This window comes from Halictus rubicundus, chromosome 1, assembly GCF_050948215.1.
Source record: "Halictus rubicundus isolate RS-2024b chromosome 1, iyHalRubi1_principal, whole genome shotgun sequence".
Lineage (NCBI taxonomy): Eukaryota > Metazoa > Arthropoda > Insecta > Hymenoptera > Halictidae > Halictus > Halictus rubicundus.
The window spans coordinates 19,569,534-19,593,036 of NC_135149.1; the positions used below are offsets into that span (position 1 = coordinate 19,569,534).

Consider the following 23,503-nt stretch of genomic DNA (forward strand, 5'->3'; position numbering starts at 1 on the left):
GTTCCGGCACTGCCGGCGTGCTGGATCTCTTCCGGTCCTTTTGCAACTGGCTGGCAGCCAGCCAGAATTCACGGTGCTCCCCCGAACCAGGGCACTGGAGTTCGACGTGTAGCATCTCCGTGGACAGCACCATTTCAAAATGAATTTTTCTTTCCTCTATCCGCCTCTTCCTCTGTTGCCCGCGCTTGCTGCTGCTACTCTACTCTGAATCCTCATCCTCGTACTCTTTCTCTCTCGCTTTCGTGACTATTGAGAAAGAGAGAGAGAGAGAGAGAGAGAGAAGCTGGATCCCCACCAAACCGCACAGCTCGCCCCGGTCAAATGAGAGCACGACAGCAAAGTTCGGGCCAGAGGACCGCGGCGGTTTGCTCAAAAGAATTCGTTTTACGAGACCATTCTAGCCAAGCCGCTTCTTCGAGATTTTCTCTCTCTCTCTCTCTCTTTCGGTTTTTTTTTCTATTTTTATCTCTCTCCCTCTCCCTCTCTCTCTCTCTCTCTCTCTCTCTCTGGACCATTCGTGCTTTTCAACCCCGTCCCCGCGGCAACTTGTCTTTAGCGGAGCTGCAGCTATGACAATTTGCTCCAATTGATTGCCGTGCATGATGCACACCAAGCCACGGTTCTCGTGCTTTTATTTTTATGGCTTGCTCTCTTGCTGGATGATCGTTATCCGCGTTCGCTGCGCGACTTTACGCAGTTGCAGCGGGATTTATGGCGTGGGACACAGTAACACGACTGGTGTTGTTATGACGTTCCGCGAATTTTTGCTTCAAGTCTTTGTTTAATTTGATTGGGTGTTGCTGCCAGGCTGGGAACTTTTCAATTGGTTTGAGGTGTTTATGTAACTAGACTTTCGACATGTTGTATTAGGTTGTTGCACACGGAATGCCCGATTTGTATCGATCGTCCATATATTTATTTATTCCTCCACTCGTGTAAAAGCATACGCGGCAAGCACATTGATGACGTTGAAATAAACTTTATTTAAACATAAAATTAGATATCTACGTAAGAACTAACGATATGACTTTAAAATAGAAATGATCACTATGATCAATTTTAGCTTTTCAGTTTTGATTTCATTCATTTAATTATTATTGATTAATTAAAGATTTTGATTTTGTGGGAATTTTTGCAGTTGATATTCAGTACCTAAGGTGTACCTACAATTGTATTTATGAAACAAATTCTCATGTCAGTTAGTTGAAAATTTAATAGGTATGTATTTTTAATATATTCACAGGTTGTTCGACTATAGGTGGGAGGAAATTTAAGGGGTGATTCTCCAAGACAATTTAAAAAATTGCGATTTCGCCTTCATTTTTTAGTTAATATCAATTAAAAATCCGCCTAATGTGCGGCAACCCGACCAACAGAGGTATACGTTGCTTACATCATGAAGGCGCGCGACAGTCACGTATAAAAGGGGGTCTTCGCTCCACCCAGTGGTTAGGCTTTGACGTCACACACTTTAGCCAATAATTCGGCTAGAACCGAAAATACGTGTGGAAAGACCCAATCGGACGATTTACACGCCGAATTCTTGTCAGGTGATTTCTTGCGAGGCACGCGGAGTATGTATCAGTCACTTAATACGTGACTGTGGCGAGCCTCTCAACGTACGCAACGTACACCTCTGTTGGCCGGGTTGCCGCATTTTAGGCGGATTTTTAATTGTTAATAAGTCAAAAATGAAGATGAAATCACGATTTTTTTACTCCTCATTTTCGTCTCACATTCTCATGGAGAACCACCCCTTCCATTTGCTCCCACCTGTAGTCGAACACCCTGTATAGGTACTTACATAATCGAATAAAAATGCTAATTAATTTGTGCAAACTAGATTTACGGTATAAATGATATCATCTACAGAATGTTTTACCAGAAATTTAATTCTAATTTAGTTCAATGACGATTAATATAATTCAAAAGAAATCATAATTTGATATGCAAAAATAATCGAAAAAATAGAATGTAATATTTTGCTTCCGAATTAAAATTCGAAAATTTTCTATTTTCGACACCGAAACTAGGTCTTGTCAATTTGATATCAATTTGACAATATACCTAATTCTTGTTCCACTTTTTATAAAATTCTTAGTCCTCTGAATTTTTGTTTGTCGGATCACGCTGATGCATCCCTTTGCTCGACGTTCAGCTGTGTGTAAAGGGTGTGCTCTAGTACGTCTCATAAAGAAAAGGTATCCTCGAAAGGTTCATGCATAATCGTAAAGAAACAATGTTGTGAGGTTCGTCACATGCTTAAACGAGGAACCACCTATTTTGCCTTACAAGCTTATATATTTCCCACGATTTACCCGCCATGAACGGGAAATATATTTACAGTCTTTTGCATTCAGGCTTCCAAACGAAAGAGGACGTAGTAAGCTATCATAGCAAAATAGAGAATACTGTCGTTTATGTAGGGAATACTATTATTTATCAGTGTTGTTTTTGAGTTTCTATCAGAAATTTTTGATGCAGGCATATAAGCAAAAATTAATACGAATTTTCCGGAGGTGATTGTTCGACAGTGAACACGTTAACACGTTAACTTTTTATTGAAAACAAAACATTAATTCTCGCGTTACTAGTTTGAATATACCACATTTACTTACGACCTGCGAAATGCAATAGGTTTGAAATAAATAAATAGATAGTAATTAATATAATAAATCTTAACTCATCAGTTTGTATACTATTGAAAAAATATGGTTTTAATTTTGTCTAATTTTCATGACTGCAGAGTGGTTGATTGGTTCCCCATTATTTCAAATATAGGCTACAGCTCTGCTATATTAAGCTCCACTTTTATTAAAAAACTGTCGAACATTTCAGAAAATATTCTTGACCGGAGCATAATGAAATCGGCGCACGGCAAAAAATTGATCTTTCCTTAAACCGTCGTAATGTTCCCGTGACATGACAACGACCTTAAAGTCTCCGTTGCCCTCAAAAAGGGAACTGTCGGGGGAAGGGCAGGCATAGCAAACGAACGATAGTCGTCTATAAAAGGAGAACCCTTTTGTGAAAGTTCCGTAGAGGCTTGCACGTTATCGCAAGTACGTAATCGTAAAGACTTAAAGTACAACGCCGTGGGGGTCCTTTCTTTCGGGACAGCAACTGAGTGCGGCCTCATCATCCTTTCTTTATCCTTGCCTATCTTTTTCTTTCGGTCCTTCCATTCTGTCGCGCCCCCTCGGTGTTACTCAACTTCACAGAAGAATTTCAGGGACGCTTCAGACCAATATAAAAGACAAGACGTCGTCGTCGGCGGCGGCAGGAGTCGGGAAGCCGGGGCAGAAGACCGTGGGCGGATGGGAAATTCTTTGTGAATTTTTCAAACTGCAATGAATTACCCGCGATAGCGGTCTCTGAACGCAGAAAACGAACAGGATCGACTCCGCTGGCCTCGCCGCCGCGCCGCCGCGAATTGGAGCACGGACTGTAATGATTTGACGAGAAAACGACAAATCTTTAAGATTTTTGCTGATCGTCTATTTTTTTTCGACTGGAACGAAAACCGTACATCAATTTTTAAGGTGTCGTTGTAAAGAGAACGTTTCAAAGGTTCCACAGACCTTTAACCCCTTAACGCACAGTTTTTTTTTAAAAACCGGCCAAAAAAATCAATTTTTGATATACTGCGCTTTTGTTCCATGGAAAAAGGCTATATTTTATTCGTGAATAAATAAGTGTTATACAATCCCATGTAAATGATAAATATCAATAAAACGATTTTTTTTTTCTTTGCTTTCACATTGTTATTTTCAATTCTCGATTATATTCGAGTGTGAAAAATTATAGCAGCATAAAATACAACGCCGCTCGAATTAACTCGAGCGTACAAGTTAAGGGGTTAAGGGTGTACCATATTCGATGAAAAACGCGTCTTCGGTTTCTCGCCTGATACATCATGAAGAATATTCTTTGAATAAAATGAACGATGAATGATGAAATTTATTAGCAGTCAGACTTTCGTGCTCCCAAATAACTATGGAGTTTGCCCCAGTGTGCGCCGCCGCCGCCGCGAAATGGAGCACAAACTGTAATAATTTGACGAGCGTCTGCGTCCCTCTGCATTACTTATTTATTTTCATAGCGGCGCCGCAATGGCGACGCACACACGCGGATTGATTTAATTTAAGGTGACGCGTAACGCGACAATCCCATTGGAATACGGCTCGACATTTTGTGACACTGTTTATTCCGTGCGTACGACGTAGAATAATATGATTGCAGAATGCGGCTGCACCGGCTATGCTATTGACGTGGAACTCGCTGAAGATCTCGCGGCAGCCCGGCTCTGCACACGAGCGCACTCCGGCGTTATTGTAAATTGCGAATTTAAATCGAAATTCTAGAATAAATCTGCTCCTGTGGAACCGCCTTTTTGACGATGACGTGCGTGGAGGAATTGTACCGAGAAGTCTTAAAATAGGATTTGTGAAATGCTGTATAATACTATTCGGAAAATGCCATTCCTAGTACTCATAATTTAACATTTTTTAAGGTAATATTTTATACTACTACACATTCTAAAATTGTACTTATAAATGCTGTACAATATAGTATTCAGCAAATACTACAGAGCATATATAACCCATAATATAATTTAGCTTTCTATTAGAGCTACCACGTGGTACAGATTTTATTATTGAAAGCATTATTCAGGGAAACGTTCGTGTTTCTACGAATCCATAATTTTCTAATTTTTTCTTGTATAACAGTGAATCATTGAAATAAGCGTTCAATTACTATTTTCATCAGAAAAATTAATACGTGGTCGGGACAGTCGGTTCAATACGAAATGAATTTTTCCCATCTGGAGCAGCAAACAGAATTGCCGATGCCATCAACGACAAAAACATGTTTTCCCAGCAGAAGAAAATACAGTCCCACTTCCTACAATCTTTATCTCGGGGAAGGAAATATTCGTTTACCAACAGATATTAAAAACTCGAAAGAAACTTTATTATGCAATGATTAAGATTGCGCTGCGAATTCACATCGCTCTCTAGAACGAGGTTTCTGCTCAAATAAACGTGTTTTTTCGTAATTAAAATTAACGTGGTTTAATTGTCATCTTTACTTATATCAACATGGCTATTACGTGTATCTAAACATTTCTACAAATTGGATAATCACATTTTCCGATTATTCAATCATTTTGATTGTATCAAGGTAAGAGTAACCGTAAATTGTAAAATAGATGAAAATGTGTATATTAACAATAATTTTTAATGCCAGTCTTAATTTGGTTTTCATCGAATTCGGAAGTTAGAATAAAGATTCGAAGTTTAATAATGCACCCTTTCCTTCAAAATTCATGGTCCTATTTTATTTCGATGTAACGGCTAATGATGAGTCCCTGAGACATAAGGTCTCAAGACTGGCGGTCGTTTCAAGACTCTAGAGAATCGAGTCTGCCTCGAAATAGTCTCGAGACTTTCAAGTCTCCAGAGTCTCCAAGACTCATAGCTACTGAAGGTACGCTGCACAATCACAATACTATCTTCACAAATACTGCAACGCACCAATTACGTTATTCGTAAAACCACAGCCATTTTGCCGCAGTAAAATAAATCGTCGTATTCAAAATAACATAATACAGGCATAGATAGATCAATGAGACACAATACTAATGCAATAATAAAACCTTCTCGTTTTCAATTATTTTTTTGTAAACCTAGTGTTAACGATCCCTTGTCCTTTGATCGGTCTTTTTGCATTGAGTTTAATTGCTTTTTCAATCATTCAAAATCGTGATTCAGTCTATTAATAATTGCAAAGAATATTTCTGGATGTTCTGTGTAATAGTAAACTAGCGAGTGTGCTCCTAGAATTTCTAGGGTTAACGGCAGGTTGCGTCACGTGACAGAAAGTAACTCACTAGTATAAGTCGATTTGGCACGCTGTCCCTCTGAAACATTCAGAAACGTCGGTGGTAGGCGTTCGCACGCGTCTTCGAACTGTTCGAAATCGCTTCGGAATTCAGTTTCAGACCGAAGGACTTAAAAGAACTTCGTTCGGCGAAGTTCGGACACGTTTGAAACTTTGACACTTGAACGGTGTCTGGCGAACTAGAGACCCTAACGAACGAACGCCGTCCACCTTTCCTCATAACGCAGTGACGGCATTCTCGCGAAAATCATGAAAACGTTTACATTCTCTTCACTACCCCCCCCCCCCCTCCCTCCCCATAGCGAAAACAAATCAGAAAGCGGCCGGTCCACGACATAAAACCACGCGCCATAAACTGTCGGACATCAAGAAACCTTCCGATATTGTAAAAGTTTCAATCTCCGAATATACAGGCGGATCATGTTTTAATAAGCGCAGCTTGTTAGAACGCATTTCGTCCTGTTGAACTTATGCATATTAAACTTCTTGTTCCATCAGTGAAACATTTCCTGTAAAATTACATTTACACCGTCCACGGAATACACGAAGTTTTCCATCGTCTTTGTCGGACCGCCTTTAGAAGTTGAAACAGAATAAGAAATTCCATAAACATGGAATTAACTCCGAGGGGAATTCTACTTTCCCGGCGTTGAGAGTAAAATCCCTATTGGCAGTGTAAAGGCTTTTGATAAATTTGTAAAAATGTCAGAAAACATAATACACGTTTCTCTATTTCTAATTAATACAGTTGTAATTAAAGTGAAACAAATGTTCCACTGTTGAAGTACAGAAATACTTTTTTAATATACATGGTTATAATCTAGAATTTCATATAATAAACTTTTCTAAAATATATGATTTTCTTATTGGACATAATATATTGGGTTTAAATTCAAATTCAAAGATAAAATTATTATTCGTAGATTTATTCAACAACGTACTCTCAATTCTGTTCTCTCACTTTTTGCCATCTTTTAGGTAATTTATTTTGAATAAACCAACGAATAAGTATCCTAATATTATCTTTGTATTTTAATTTAAAAACGCTACAAACTTCCGTTCAAACCCAATAAACAATGATCTGAACTGGCTATTAGAAAAATTGTAATGCAACGTTTTCTTAACTGTGAGTCAAAATGGCCCCACAGGCCCCGTCTTTCAATGCTTAAATAATGTGATATTAACATTCACAGGGGCATATATTATGATAGGCAAAAAAATTTGTTCAAGGTTGTATTTTTTGAGATTTCAAGGTCATCGAAGTTTTTTTAAATGGAATGTTATATGTTTATTATCGCTATATAATAGCCGAGGTCAAGACGAATCCAACGACTTGTAATATTATGACCTTCACGTGACTTTATTAGTATGAAAAATTCATAAAATTAGGGCACATATCATTCCATTTAAAAAACTTCGATGACTGAAATCTCAAAAAATATAACCTTGAACAAATTTTTTTGCCTATCATAATATTGGCCCCTCTGAACCAACTAATGTTTTCCTGTGAAATTTTCTTCTATCATAAAAAACAAGCGAGATATTTTAGATGCTCGAGTTGGGTGAAACACCCTGTATAGAAAGATAAAACAAAACTGCGAATAGTACCTGAGAAACAGTTTGAAATATAAATGTTGCTCAAGAGCTAGTTGAATACAAACAATGATAACCAGTACTATAATTAAGAGTGCCTCGTTAATGAAATGTTCTACAGTGGAGCGTCTTGAAACGAAGTTCGCTTGCATAGTAGTTAACTCAAACCCTTCTTCATTGTCAGAAAGTCTTTCAGAAAACATTTGTTTCAAACGAAGGTTTCACAGAAACTGGACGATGCGACTAAAGTAACCAATTAGTTGTTTAGATTTTAAAAAAGTTATTGCGTTTTGAAGCGAGTCCGAATATAAACGCGAGTCACTTAACTAAAACTGAAGCTCTGTGGACACAACGAAAGATCAATTCGATCAGTGGACGGATGAAGTCGGTAGCTCGCCTAAGGGAAGCCGTACTGTAGGTATCATTACCTCGCTCTCGCCAGCCTCGGATTTCCAGTGCCTCTCCGTTATTTAATTCGAACGCGTCGGCGAAACAATTTAATTCTTGTCACCCGATAATCCCGCCAAAACAAGGGCGCGAACGTTAATTTCATTCAACTCCGTGACGCCATCATTTCGTTAGAAATAATCCCCGACGCGGTGCAGCCCGTGCAACTCGACCAGCAAAATATTTCAATACACGTTGGATCTCTGACAGCGTGTCAATGTTATTACCGAGAGTTCTCTTCGGCGTGGGACATGCCGAAGCGAGACGGTGAAAAAGGCTGGTGGATCAATTAGAAAGCCAATTTACCTGATAGTCCATGTAATTCCCGTAGCCCATGTGGTTGCAGGTGCAGGCACATGCCTGGATGTGCCTCCGCATGTCTAGCTCGACCTCCTCGCCGCAGACACCTCTGCTGGTAGCCATCATGGTATCCCCCATGCAATAACCGCTGGTACAATACATCCTCGGATCACTCTGGTCAAGGTAGCCTCCGCCAGTGTCGTCGTACCCAAGTCCACTGGCACACCTGGAATCCGAGGTATATCCCACACGAGATTGGGGACGCTCCTCGTATCCCAGCCTGGACTGGGGCCGATGAAAAGCCGGAGGTACATCCTACGGCAAAAAGTTTTAGCGTTCCGTCAGCACACCGATTCTCATTCGCACCCGAACATTTTTCATATCTGCTACAGATCACGGTTTTCAACACCTTGCACAGGCCATTGGCAATGGACAAAGATCAAAAAACAACTTTCATGTTGGTATTTGAAACCTTCATAGAAGTGTATCGAGATGTCAATTGCAAAGGTAAAACCTATATTAAAACCGATAAACAAAAGTGATTAAACTTTACCTCAGGAAACCAGAAATTTTTAACTTTTTTAAACGAAATCCTGTAGATTTTGGCGAGAAAGTGCCGAACATCCAAGTTTTAATCGTAGGAGATCACTAGTTCAAAAGTTATGTGTGTGTAAATATTTGCGATTTTCGGCGTTTTTTGACAGGTAAGGAGGCCGTCATGATTGAACCTACTATTCTTTCTGTAAATTAACACATTAACTACTGGCGATTAGTTTGGAATTTTTGAAACTCTACAGATAAACCAAATTTTACAATCAAGAAGTGTAAGAGAGTAATCCTTATGATACATGTTAACTTTACAGCCCTTCGTTTGATTATTTTATATTTTTATTAAGTTTCGTTTTTTAGAGGACATGCATAGAACAGAATTGCATACCTATTATTACATTTATCAACTTCAATATTACATTCTCATTGTGTACGCTCTTTGTCAGCAGATCAGAGATATTTTATTATTATTCTAAAAATCGGTTAACAGTGAAATAACTAGCGGTATCTATTACGCTGAAACGCCGGTTGCGTTTCTGGAAGCTGCGATTATGAACGGTATACTGTGCAGACTTAAATATTCCCTCTAGACTAAAGACACGGTTTTCTTCGTTTTAAAAATTACAGTGGCTCGACAATTACCTATTAATAAATTAATTAAAATAATTAAATTAATTGAAATAAATTAATTAAAAATTACCTATTAATTAATTAAATTTTATATATTAAGTTTGCTCGAGGTGATTTTCTCGCAAATTTCAAGGAAGATATATTGCTTCTATTTAATTATAATATTTGAATATTTAATTAAGCTTGATGAAGTATTTAATCATTTGTGTGCCAACCTTCTGGCATCTTTATATATTTATGGTATACACTTTCTTGTTAAATGAATAATATGTGGCAACATTCGATATATTACAACGAATAAGCAACGAAAAAATACCGGCAAATATTATGTTCACATGAAATTCGTCGAAAACAATGACAATACATGTAGCTTTGTGTCCCCGAACAAACTGGACAATCCAATTAAACCGTTACTCACTCGCATTACATTATTGCGTTGGAATAGCATTACACTCAATTGTACTCGTTACTAAGCTGAACAATATTATGCTGCAAAATAATGTTCTCATTTACAGTCTCGTGCACGGTGCATCAATTCGAACCATCGCCGTTGTTTCACGAACTAAAAACAACGATGCAAACGCACACAACAACACGCAAAGAACACAAACAATTACGGGTTGTGTACGATGTTATTTCTGAGAATAGATATTCCATATTCCCCCCTTCCACTCGACGTATCAAAAACAATTTTTGGCAGCCGTTTAAAATTTAATAGGGCAGGTGAAACCGGTATATAAATGAGTGCCGCGTGAGCTCAGCGGAATACGAGCGCCACGAAATATTATGAAATTTCTATGGAGTTCGCTCGAATGTTTTCCTCCGAAGGACATTATTCCATCATCCCCGAAATGGAACCACCCTCAAATTAAAATCGATATACCGCTGTTCGGAAGCTTTTCAACGCGAAGAATTATAGGGTAGCAGATTACTCATACGGAATGAGGCCTGATTAGAATTCGAACGATGTGGGTCAACGGAATACGCTCGGCATTATCCGTAAGACATCTTCTCGGAGAATGCTCGAGTTTGCGCCGCAAAAAGGCTTCGAAAAATCACAGCGCAGGTGGGGTGAATAGACATTCTTTTTTCGAGATTTAAACTACGCCCAATTGGGCTGTTGGCAACTGCATTGAAGTTGTTCAAATTCGTTGCGAGTAACCAAATTAAATATAGAATTTCGATATTTCATAGAAATTTCAAAATATTCTGAGCATTACTGTTTTCGTTTTCGAAGAAAAATTGGAAACCGAATGAAAATCATTCTTAGTTTATCGCATTACCAAAATTGCTACTAAATAAATCTTTAACAAACTCTCCACCGTGAGCCATAAAGAGTTCTAAGCCTATGCCGGAGTTATTTCTGACCCACACCGATATTTCACTAATAATACAGTTTTGTTTCGATATAAGACGATGCCTGGGGACCGGCTTTCGTCGTATTTCGGATGAGAGTGTCAATGCGGTTTTAACAAAACGATACGCAGATCATACTACTCACATGAAAATCAGTGTAAACGTTATCAAATTGTCACGAGGCACGGAAGAGGGTTAAATAAAAACCATTAGCGGACGATGTTATACGAGGCGCGTACATCCGAAGAAAAAGACAATAAATTCGTACAGTGAATCGCAGTGTTCCCAAACTTTATGACGAAACATGATTTACGAGATTGGAGGGGGAGGGAATGGGTGACGTATTCTTTGATCAGCCTTGTGTAGAAATACGAGCCGCGTAATATTTCACTCAATTTTCAGATTGCAGTGCGCTCAGCTGCGTGCAATAAAGCACAGAGTCCATGACAGACGAGCTTTATGGTAATGGCGATCTTTAGATTGTGGGTGGGGGGGGACTGGGTGTGTTATTTTTTTTCTGGTGTTTCCGTTGCACGGACGAGTTTTTTTTTGTGGTTTACATCCGAACGATGAATTACACGCATTTCCATGACTCGAACATGTGCAAGCGTCGTTCAGTGTGACTGCGTCTACATCGCGTTTCGCTCCCAGTCTGACTGAGGGAACAATCGCGGGCATCGTACGCGGAAGCTATCATCCATCGACATAATGAGAAGCGTTAGTTGTTCGAGCGCGACGGTTCACTGGTTTTTTAAATATACTGGAGTTACGGCTCCACTTGTTTCGCATGGTAGGGAAGCCCTCCAATTTTCTCAACATCTTCCGGTAAAAGTCTACCCCCTCTCTCCTAATTTCCCGAGCTTTATCAAGGAAAAATCTTTGGGTTCACCTACTTTTCTAATGCAAGCACGTAATCGTTGGAAAATCACGGAGAAAGGTGGAGCCTAAACGGTATGTCTCTTTTTGACAGAAAATTGGTAAATGGATAAAAGCCTGGTCTAACGAATGATAATTATGTTTTTATTCGTTTGTTTTCATATGCAATATAAATATCGACTATTCGCAATTAACAATTTTCAATTTCCCCATTTCATCTAACATTTTGACAACTTCCCCATTATTTTGATGACAAAAATAATACTTTGTTAGAATCCGAAGGATATCATTAATATTTTAGCTGTTCGAGCTACTAAAAATTTGGCCACCGTTTAATATCCTGCTTCACAGTGCCAATACTTTCGGTCGCCAGTGTATCCCATGACCGAATCGTCAGTTAAAGTGCCCGTCTCCAAAGGCAACGGCCGAGTATGTGTCATTAACGATAATGATCGCGGGGCGAACTGTAATAACACTATCTATATCTCTGCCGCGGTGGAAGCAATTCAAACCCGGCCATCGAGGCCCCGTTCATCTGGCGGGAAGTACTGCGATCAGGAATCGCGGAGTTTCTCCCTGCCGTCCGACCGAGTTCGGTTCGAGCAATTCCAGCCCGACTTGAATCTCCCAGTAGCCATTATGGGTTTTCGGGGGGGGGGGGGGGGTGTAGAGGCCGGTCCGAAAATTGATTCGAGCCGGCATGCATGCTTTAAGTTCGAAGTTTTGCCGTACGTCTATCTGGCCGGTATCGATTTGGCCCAGTTTCGCGTCCCCCGCGCGTTTCCTCGCCATATTTTAGGAATTCAACGGGCGCGCGGCCGAGAATGAGAGAAAGAAAGAAAGAAAGAAAGAAACGGGTAAAGGCAACCGGGGATAAAACAGAAGCCGTTCAGGGGGGAACAACGCTACTGTCGAAAATAAATCAACGTTATTCTTTGCCAATAATCCCGAAAATGGAAGTACCTGTCCCGTCGTTTCGCGTTACCTAGGCTCCTGATGCAATTCCGATGCATAATGCGCGTGTGTAACGGCCACGTACTATTCCCCCCTCCCCCCCCCCCCCCCCCCGCCGGATGTTCCGCGTGAATTGTTATCACCCCTGAGAACAGATGGATTTTACGTGTAGATTTCCTGCCGCGGCTGATAGAATTTGCAGATCGAGAACATCTGCGCGGTACGTAATATCAACACTAATTCTCCCGGCCCCGGAATGAATGACGGTTACGTTTGAAGAACGTTAACGTTCATACATATTCTACGGCTCTGTGGCCCAGCTTCGCTGCCCGTAATCGGAGAAATGTAAGTGTTTCGGGGATAGAAAGCGAATTTCGAGTGTCCGTGATTTATTTATACATGCTTCGACAAATTATAGCAATTTCAATGCTTCTTCAAACGATTCCACGGCTCCGTACCCCAGCTTCGCTGCCCATAATCGGAGAAATGTAAGAGTATGGGGGATAGAAAGGGAACTTCGAGTGTTCGTGATTTATTTATACATGCTTCGACAAATTATAGCAATTTCAATATCTCTTTTTACAAATAATTGGTAGGATTCTTTTTAGTTACAATTAACATGTTGACTGCTGATCATGTGTGGGTGACGTAAATTTTTTGTTAAAAAATGAAAAATTAATTCTTGCGTTACCAGATTCAGCGTATCTACGACCTAAGAAATGCAAGAGGTTTGAAGTAGTAATTAATAGCATAAATCTTAACCTCTCAGTTGTTGTATTAAATAAATTGTATTGTTTGTTTTCATAATAAATAGAGTGACTAGAACAGACTAGTAATTTTGTACAGTCAACATTACATGATGCAGGCACAGTTATTTTATAATATATTGACAACAAATTTTTCTTTTTACTCTGAATTTTCAGCAATACAGTGTTTGCTCGATACTTGTCCCAAATATCTAGCCGATAAAAGTCCCAGAACTATTCCCACTACCGCGGGGTACACCCCGTGAAAGGCCAAGAAGCTTCGCTGTATTGTATTGTGGACAAATATCGAATAAACGCTGTACTTGTCATAACCTTGATACCCTTTTGAATTATTTGATCTGTCCATAAAGAAAGCATTGCAATCGACACATTTAAATTAAAATTCCACAATAGTTAAGTTAAAAATTGCATTCTACAGTCAGCGGTTAATTCACTAAGCATCAGTTCAATTATACCGAACCGCAAAACCGCTCGAAATCAAGCAAGCTGAATGAAATCGCCATCTGGCGGCGTATGTATTAACTAAACGCCAAGCTCGTCACTTCTAAAACTACTGCATTTAATCATTTTTAATAATTCGGTGGCAAATTAGTTTCGTTAATATTATTGATCTTATGAGAACCTTGCTTCGCATTACGCACGCTAGCTTTTATCGAGCTAGGAGATTAGAATTTTTGTTTATCCTTTAGCTTGTTTCGGTCGGTTTAGTGTTTCTTAAATTAAAATTACTCTAATTAAAATAGACATTAAAATCTGTAGAATGAGAGAATCATAGAACAATGAAAACAAAAAATACTTCATATGGAAGCATTGAGTTTAATGAAACAAAACGTTAAATAATTTGGTTTCCACTTTGAAAAATTCATGCCTGAAGAGGTTAACGCTTCATAGATTTATTCTCCCAGAGAAAAGCATTATGGAATGAAAGAGATACCGCAATAACAAATATAGAATCGAAATACATTGTCAGGGGTTAAGCGTCGTTAGTAAAGAATTATTAGTTCCGTCTCCTCTTGCTAAAAGTGTGCAAGAATAATATCACGAAGCGAGATGAAAAATAAAATTTGCCCGCGCGTAAAATATTCCATCTACGGCGCGCATAAATTTTCGGCATATTTAATTGCATATAGAGTCGCGAGTAATTCGCATTCACTTTCACTACGAGTGCACAATTATTCGAATACTTTCCTCTGTTTGTGTCGGCACGCGGGCCGATATGAAGCGGAGGAGTGATCCCGGCGCGATATTTATCAATGACGTGCAATATTTCCAGAATTTCAGATAGTTCCGAATGTTCGTATCGAGTAGGGGGAGGGAGGGGGGAGGGAGGGGGAGGGATTCGTACAAAGCCAGTTTCGCTCGTTGCTGCCATCAGTTTAATGGAAGCGCGACGACTTGAAGTATACCCAAAGGAAACCGAGAGAAGCCCAGGAACGGAACGAAACCACGCAACATCCGGGAATAGTTTAAGGCAATGACGTGTTCTACGGAATGCATTCACGTTAATATTCCTACCGGCTGCGAAACGTAAAGAAACGCGTGTATATCGTTAATTTTAGATGCAACGATATGTGCAAGTAGTAATGCCCGCTGAAACGAGGATCAAAGAAACTCGGCGGCCGCGCATGCATAACCAGGAATTTCAAAAGGGAACGAGGTTTCATTGCAAGAGAGATAGCGTATCGCGGTCGCGAGAAGACGGAAAGAGAGAGAGAGAGAGAGAGAGAGAGAGAGAGAGAGAGAGAGCGAAAAAAAATCGGCACGAAGAGAAGTCGGCCGCATCGCAGAGTCTGTCGAACAAAGCGTTATTTTGGAAATCAGTTGGCACGGATCCCCGTAATCGATTCGTTTAAAAGTTACGCGCATCACTAGAGTCGGTCCAAACCGAATGGAAAAATTGCAACATAGCATTCTATCAATATATCGAGAAAGATGGGAACGCATCGAATGAATAGAAACTCGATCAATTTATTCGTATCATTGCATAAGGGAACGATCGTTCTCGCAACGCACGATGCACGTGTCGATTCACGCCATTTTTCTAGCTTTCTAATCATTACACAGCGCTGAACAAAATAATAAAACACTTAATAATACTTTAACCCTCCGTACGCTATGCCGGAGTCATTCGTGACCCGACGCTTTTTATTTCGAAATAAGAAAATCGCAATCCTCTCTTCTTCTTCTTCGTTCGAAATACAACGAAAGCCGGTCCCCAACCATCGTCTTACATCGAAAGAAAACTATAGAGAAATATCTGGGTGGGTTAGGACTGACTCCGGCACAGGCCTAGAACTCGCAGGAGTCTGAGAGTTAATTTTATAAACGATATCGTAGCTTGTTTATTTGCAACAGCGATAAATAGTTTTGAGTCGGCCATTTATTATTCAGAATTAGTTACTTAAAAACGACTGGTAATTACCCGAGAAGAAGATTTCCTGTTAACGCGATCCTCCCGTGTAATAACAGTATTGTAGCTAATTAACTGCGCATGTGAACTAAACAGCGCCAGTTCCACATTAAATATGAAACTTTAATTAATGTCTCTAATTATAAGCGTTTTAAGGATACTAATCGGTTCCTGGGGGTCGATGTAAGTCTTTAATGTTGCAGCAACTCTGCGTAACATGAGGTCTTAGAATTAGTTAAGCTGAAATGGCTCATATTGCTGGCGTCAGACTATCGAACAAAGTTTCCTGCTGAATCATCAGCAGCTTAAAGTTTCCCTTCTCAGCACTAATTAACCTCCTCCTTTCGCGGGAACATGAAATTTAATTTTCAATGAACAATAATCATAAATATCGAGATCGAGGAGCTCGCGTACGCTGCCGGGGACTCGTTTAATTCTATTGAGCAATTAAAGAAACCCTACACACACACACACACACATCTCAGACAGAAATTAAATTTAATTAGCGCTTGGATTGAGACAAGTGACGTTAACGTTACCTGGAGAATAGAGTTTACAAAATTTTGCGCAATTCGTGCGTTAGTGTATTTCGTTCAGAATGTGAGGCTTCCGTGAGATAAAATTAGTTAAGCTGAAATCGTAGCTAGTAACTTAATATTTAATATAGACCTACCTTTGCCTTTACCTTTCTGAGTTTTTACTATCGACATAATTCATGTGTCGTTAAATAGTTTTAGTTGCTACGATGTTTGCTGCTCTCACTTCTATTATCCATGATAATACCAGAAATTGAATACATTAATTAGTTATATGTCACCTATTTATACGGTCCACGCTATAATATATTTATCACCTTTAACTGGATATTTTATGGTTACTCGTTTAACAATAGAGTCATTAATTTGTTGTCATTGAATTAATGAGTTTCATATTTCATTATCTTTATAAAACGTGCGAATGTATGGTGCGCAATGAACAATTTAATTTTCATTCAACTGTGCGAAGCTTTTAGAAGGACAAAGAAATTTTTGTTGAACCATTTATATGAATAATAGCAAGTATGTCTCTAAGAGAGGACTGCTTATTAGTTTAAAGAGAATTCATTGGTTTTCTGTACGTTCAAAGATACAATTAAATAATCTGACAGCGAATGTGTTCATACCACTAATAAGACACGAAACAGAACACCAGTGTTTCATTTAAAGTTTAGTATTCTAGATAATCGAGTTTGGAAACATCAGTTGCAGATGCGCTTCTATCGTTTCTATCGTGTGCCTGACCATTACAATCATATTACCATCACTTCTACTGTACGACTGTTTATTGGCGTGGTATATTATTCAATTTCTATAATTGTTTAATGCGAATTAGTAGTTGGGAAATTACAAATTTAATGGGACTAATCATAACGATTCAATATTGTCAGAATTTCTTTTTAAGTAGAAAGTGTCTGCAATGGTCAGACAAACTAAAACGACTTAAACAGACATTTTATCGAAAGTCCATTAGAGATTAAGTCATGTAATCAATGATAAAACACAGTGTAGAACAATACAGTTGTCTTCATACGATTATTTTACGAAAATAGGAATGGAATCATTTTTTTTTTCAAAATTGCGGAATAAGAAAAAGAACTATTCGTCTCGAAAAATTCAGGTCACTTTTTTAACCATTTCTATTGGAATTTAATTTGTTCAAAATATAAAAAGTGTAGTTCATATTGCTATACATACAACTTAAATCTTAATTTATTCATCGTTTTGTCATTCTTGTTTTTTCACTAATACTTTCTTTGAATACCATCCACTAAACACATTTATCTTTTTAGTACACGAACGTACTAACATGAATGCACTTTAATACATACGTACACGAAATTGGTAAGTAAATTTATTTTTCATCATTTTAAAGAATTTTCGAAAATTTAATAACTCAAATGAGATTATCTTTTGATCTTTATTTTTTAAACGCCTATAAGAAATTAATATTGACTCATCATTAGACTGCGGATTTTGTGGATTTACGGAAAAAATGTAGTAGTTGAAACAAGAAATGGAAGAGACATCAGATTCCCAACCAATTATTAACATTGTTATTAAATTATTAAAATTGTATAACCCCTTTCTTGTAATTGATAGAGAAGATTTTTGGTTTCCATAAAGATCCGCAGTCTACTCATCATCAATAAGTGAATTCGACAAATCTCTCTCGGTCGCAACGCATGCAAACGCGCCCACAAAGTAATCACGTCGACCATTTCGATTCTCCATTGCGCTTTCTGCCGATGGCGGTGTTCCCATCAGAGGAAACAAGAAGCCCCATAAATCTTCGGTAAAGTGCGGAACAATGCTACGTATGCAATTGGATCTGGCTATATGGCGCGTTCAGGGACGGGGAGGGACAACGGGAGCGGAAAAATTGGGAAATAGGCGAGTCTTGTCACGTACCTGGGAATAGGTGTCCTCCTGATAGGGAGTCCTGCGATGACACTCATCGTAGCACCTGCCGTCATATCCGCTCGGTGGCCGTGGATACGGATCCTGGACCGCAGCGGCAGCTGCACAGCAATCCGGTATCTGCGCCTGGTAGGTCTCGTAGGGACACTTGTCAGGCTGGCCTGCAGTTCGCGGCGCCTGGTGCACTCGCTCCTGGGGCCCGGTCCCGTAACCAGTACCTCCGGAGTGATGCATCGTCCTCCCCGTCGCGATCCACTTGGTCGGGCACAACCGATCACTGCATCCTCCCGCGATTCACGCGATCCACAAACGGCGCCACGTTCCTCGTCTTTGTCGCGGGACACCCTTCCTGCCTGTCCATCGTCACTTGGCTACCACGTGTCCAGCTGCGACAGCTGCCCTCTAGCCAGGACCTAACGTCGGCCTAAATGGGGTCCAGGGTGAGACGAGGCGAACCTGTCTCACCCTGATCTTAGATCCTACACCGCTACACACTTGACACTCTACGAACTCAAACACAATTACTCCTCATGAGCTAGACTCTTGGGTAGAACTCGGCCTAATAGGGGGTCTTGGGTTTGGCATGAAACTTAAGGACATACACTTCCGAATGAAAAATTGATTGCTAGGCCTAAGTGGGTCCTTATAATGCGATGCTGTCTCGCCCTGATGTTAAACTCTATCCTGCTATAGACTTGACACTCCACAAACTCAAACACAAATGAGTATCAACTTGTCATGAGTTTGACTCTTGGATACAACTGGGCCTATTAGGGGATCTTGGGGTTGCCGGTTACCATAAAACTGAAGTACAAACACTTTGGAATGGACATTTGACGGCTGCGCCCAAGTAGATCCATATAATGCGAAGATGCGTATCCCGTATACTGGGTGTTTTAAAGTTAGAGAGTCTGAGATAATGTCAACATTAACTGGGTATGTTGGACTTATAAACATGCAGAGATTCCTGAACACGTCTTGAAGATTGTTGCTACAGCAAGATTGAAGTTTTTAACATTTGGATACGATTTATTACAAAATTGTATTGTTTTTATTTAGCCGAACTATTTATTGCAGCTTAACTAACAAGTTAAGTCCTGTTCTATAAATTAGTATGCAAAACGCGAGTGCGATGAATAGTCCATAATTCGACATATTCAGTAATATTAGTATTAAATATTGACATATTTGGTTAATAGTTTGATTCCAGTCACAGTGAATGTGTTGGTACTACTGTTAATGCATCACATATAAAAATATATATTATTGTATTGTATGACATGACTTTGCGATGTAGGTTATTTTCGTTATTTTTAATAATTTTAAAATAATCGCGACGCATGGTAGGTCGACTCCAATAAGTTTCATAGTAAAAATAGGAACTGCAACACAGTGTTTAGAGAAAATTCACACCAGACGAGGTCAGTATTCCTTAACTGTACGTTATGGTGGTCCTTACGCGACCATGGTTGTGCACGTGCCGCAGTATTTGTATGGGATACGCATTCATACATATTGCACCGTCTTATGAATACAAAGTATGAAGAAACAGAGGTATAGGGAGGGAAGATCCATTATTTCGGTGGCTCACGGTAAGCACCGTTGCCGTCTGCATACATTACTACAATTTTCTAATGTAAGGTAATTTAATTGTAATCGTAAGATTATGAGGAACATTATGCCAAACTTCGGGATTCCTTAAGAATACATAATATGATGAAATTTATCTCTTTAATCTCACGAACTCAACGAACGCTACCACGTTTTAAATGGACAGCATGTATGCTTGAAGCTAACTAGTCTTCGTCATGAATTTTTCATTTTTCCTTAATTAACAGATGTTCCCCTACTGTGTTGTACACGGGCCATGCAAGCTTAACCGTGTAACTATTCTTCCATAAGTGTAGGTATATTCATAATTCCATATTTTTCATATAAAACCATTTTATATGTTTCAGCGACAACTAGTTTGTAATTGTATTCATAGTTTCACTCTTCTGAATAGTTATTTATATAAAATGCTAATAATTAAACTGTGCATTTTTGTACAAAATAAAAATATTGTGTCAAGTGTAAGAAGTAGAAGTTAAATAAAAATGTCGTAGTTCTTTCAAGAATTTCAATAAGTCGAAGGGAATCCAAAAATATCCTTAAATTCTTCCAATGTCTTTACAGTTTAATATTTTATCCAGTCATTTTTATTATAAATATATAAAATCCACTGTCTGGTAATTACTGAGATTGTTCTCCATGAAGCTATACTGCTTCTCGACTTTCCATCCAACAATTCAGCTTTTATACTACCGCCCACTATTATGTTACTAAAGAATACTTAAATACAGAATGTATTACGTAAAACAATATTTAAATTACATATTTCTCCTTGAAATTTAACGAAGTTCATTTGAATATACTATGCCATGGAGAAAAGAAACATGTTCGAGGACGATTTCCTACAACGTCGAATTATAGTTTGTATGTGTGTATCTCTATATGTATACACGAAAGTGTACATAGCCGTTTCGAGAGGGTTGGCGGGGCTGATCGCTCGATTCCAATTTACCACAGATTTTCCTTCCTACAAGACCATTATTTTCTTCCATATTTCCTGTACGAATGTTCTACGAATTTTTCTCGTATACGAGAACGTCCTCGCGAAGCGATACCGGTAGATAAAAGCTTGATTTTCATCAATCGAACAATTGAAAAATTTCTTGAAAGCAGAGTGCTCTGCAAATACATCAAAGGCAACCTTTATCTGGCTTGAGATATGCTGTATCGATGAAGACACGCCGGTTCTATCCGTAATCCTGGATACGTTAAAACCAATTTCCGGATTAATTTACTGTATGGTTATGCTTTCACATATTTTTCATTTATATGCAATTACTTGGCAACATTAAAAGATGAATTTTTCTATATGTAAATTAAACTTCTTTTTATACATTGTTTATCGTTGGTTCTAATGAGCGTACGAGTTTTTACTTTATTTCTGCCACGGATTCTATGCACTTGCAGCATATTCAATCACATATTGAAAATGCAGTAATTCGGAAATTAAATTTCTCTTTGATTCGAGGCCAACCGTATCTGAATTCATAAAGTTTATAGTTGCATAAATGTCCGCCATTTATGTACTGGTACATAGTGTGGAATGTAAAAATATACAAATGTAAAAATCAATTAATCTATGAATCTAGACGAACAAACATTTATCAAATAATTAGTATGATACAAACAGAAAATGTAGATAAGATTTTTATTTTCTCAAAAAAGCGACAGATCAATATACACCGTCAATGAATATTTTCGACATAATGAATCGTCATCAATGTTTATCACGAGAAAAGTATATTGGAGTGGATCGGTGATGATGTTACTTTGTTATGATGGAAACAAACAAGTTTCGAATAATTCAAATAGTAGTTGTAACTTATCCGAATATCATGCATATTTTTTTTAACTAGCGACGTGTGCACAATTAATTTTCACTTTCTTTGCGTGAAAATGATGAAAACAGAAAATGATGATCGTCACACGTGTATAACGCTGTTAACCACCGTGTCAAGTACGTTACCATGTTATCACCGTCACGTGAGATTATTATCATTATTATCGCGATACTGTCGTCAATTTTATTCCCACACCGTCACTCGTTGAAACCGTCACGCACGCAAGCACGTACAAGCCTTTAACCCGAACCGGTCCTTCCTGAAACCAGTTCGGAACCACAACCCCCGGGATTGACAAACCAGACGAGACTTTTGTTTTACTCCACCCTAGCACTCGCTATTTCTAGTTTCGCAGCATTCTCGAAACACCACTTCCGGGGAACGTGCCCTTATTCCATCGGTTTCTCTTTCCTCTGTCTTCTGCCGTCGCCCATCCCTTTTCCCAGTCGACGGATACTATCTATTCTGCGGGGCGCAAAGCTTTCCACAGCCGTTCAATGACCAACTGAATATGAAGCGCAAAGAGAAAGTAACGAGTGTCAGGGAAAACCAGGCGAATACAGTAATTTCTTTACATATGTCGCCAAAGCATGGATGATAAACGTCGCAGAATTATCCCCACTACGATGGCGATAATTCCCGGGATTACCCCGTGAGGGGCCACGAAGCTCGACAGGCCTCGGACGCCGAGGAGTGTAAACATAATTCACTATACTTTACTATACTAACAGAATTCACTATACTTTAGTTTTCGCCTGACACCAATCGATTTCACTTTCACTCGAATCTTTGCTAAAAGTTGCTCTTTAAACTGTTATAACTCCGTGAGAAAAAACGCACAGCCATTCACCTAGGCTCGTTTTAAAGAGTAAAGCTTCTACTTTCAGACTCTACTCTTAGGTTATTTTCCCTATGATATTTGTGAATTGTGTAACAGAGGAAGAAGGGGCATAGAGTTTCTCGTCTAAAATTTTTCAGATTTAAACGCCTCTACGAGAGCGGGGAATTTTTTATCGTACTCGAATCCATCGAAGAATTGAAGCTTGAAGCCTCTTCTTTAAAATGAGTCCCCGAAAGTCACTGTACGATTTTTTGTCACGGAGTGGTGATTGTTTAAATATAATATGAATCATGTGGCAGGAGGCTCAGCACAGGTTTTCTAGTACAAAATTTTGCAAATTTTTACATTTCTACGAGGATAGGAAAATTCTTTTATTGTCCGAATCTACCGTCGATTTGAGAATTGGAAGCTCCTCCTTTAAAATCAGATTTCAGAAGTCGCTATACGATTTTTTTCTTAGGTTCAAGTCAGTGAATAGTGAAAAATAGAATGTTTTTGTAGGAGAATAAAAATTCGATAGAACTGTGGTCTAGTTTTCAACTAAAAATAAAGATTGGTTCTAACAGTATATTAACCCCTTAATAATTAGTATATTGTCTTTCTCTATGCCCTTTCTGTCACTTCGTCTAATTCGATATGCTTTTTAACCCATCAGATTGAACTGATTTGTATCACTGTTTTTACCAGATGAAAAGCATCTTTTATGAATTTCTGCATTATATTTCCAGAATAATTGACTTCTAAAGCAAATCCACGAAGAAGCCGTCGTAGCAGAATTTGATTCACTTAAATTCACACGATCGATCATTCTACAGTATCTGGAACCGAATGTAGCGTCCACAGGTAGAAAATTACAATACTAAATAGGTCCAACATTGACGAATGTTCGGACCAACAGCATCGGATGAGTTCCCTTAAACCTCGATCCATCGAACGTTGAGAAATAAAACAAAGGAAACCGGGTCAGC

General features: G+C 38.9%; 1 protein-coding gene across 1 annotated transcript; it reads right to left on the minus strand.

Annotated features, from left to right (window-relative positions):
• Window positions 1–5,357: 5,357 nt before the first annotated feature.
• LOC143354879 (uncharacterized) lies at window positions 5,358–18,695 on the minus strand. Its single transcript, XM_076789278.1, has 3 exons — window positions 18,234–18,695; window positions 8,251–8,559; window positions 5,358–5,495 (listed from the first exon to the last, which is right to left on the minus strand). The coding sequence occupies exons 1-3, from the start codon at window positions 18,474–18,476 to the stop codon at window positions 5,358–5,360; spliced, it is 690 nt and encodes a 229-aa protein (XP_076645393.1). The 5' UTR covers window positions 18,477–18,695.
• Window positions 18,696–23,503: the final 4,808 nt, after the last annotated feature.

Excerpts from the sequence above, each read along its gene's own strand:
- LOC143354879 (XM_076789278.1), bottom strand. The coding sequence starts at position 18,476 with ATGCATCACTCCGGAGGTACTGGTTACGGGACCGGGCCCCAGGAGCGA. Across the intron at positions 8,560-18,233 it reads AGGAGGACACCTATTCCCAG|GATGTACCTCCGGCTTTTCA; the intron begins GTACGTGACAAG and ends TTTTTGCCGTAG. Across the intron at positions 5,496-8,250 it reads GGAATTACATGGACTATCAG|CGTACCTTCAGTAGCTATGA; the intron begins GTAAATTGGCTT and ends GTGATTGTGCAG.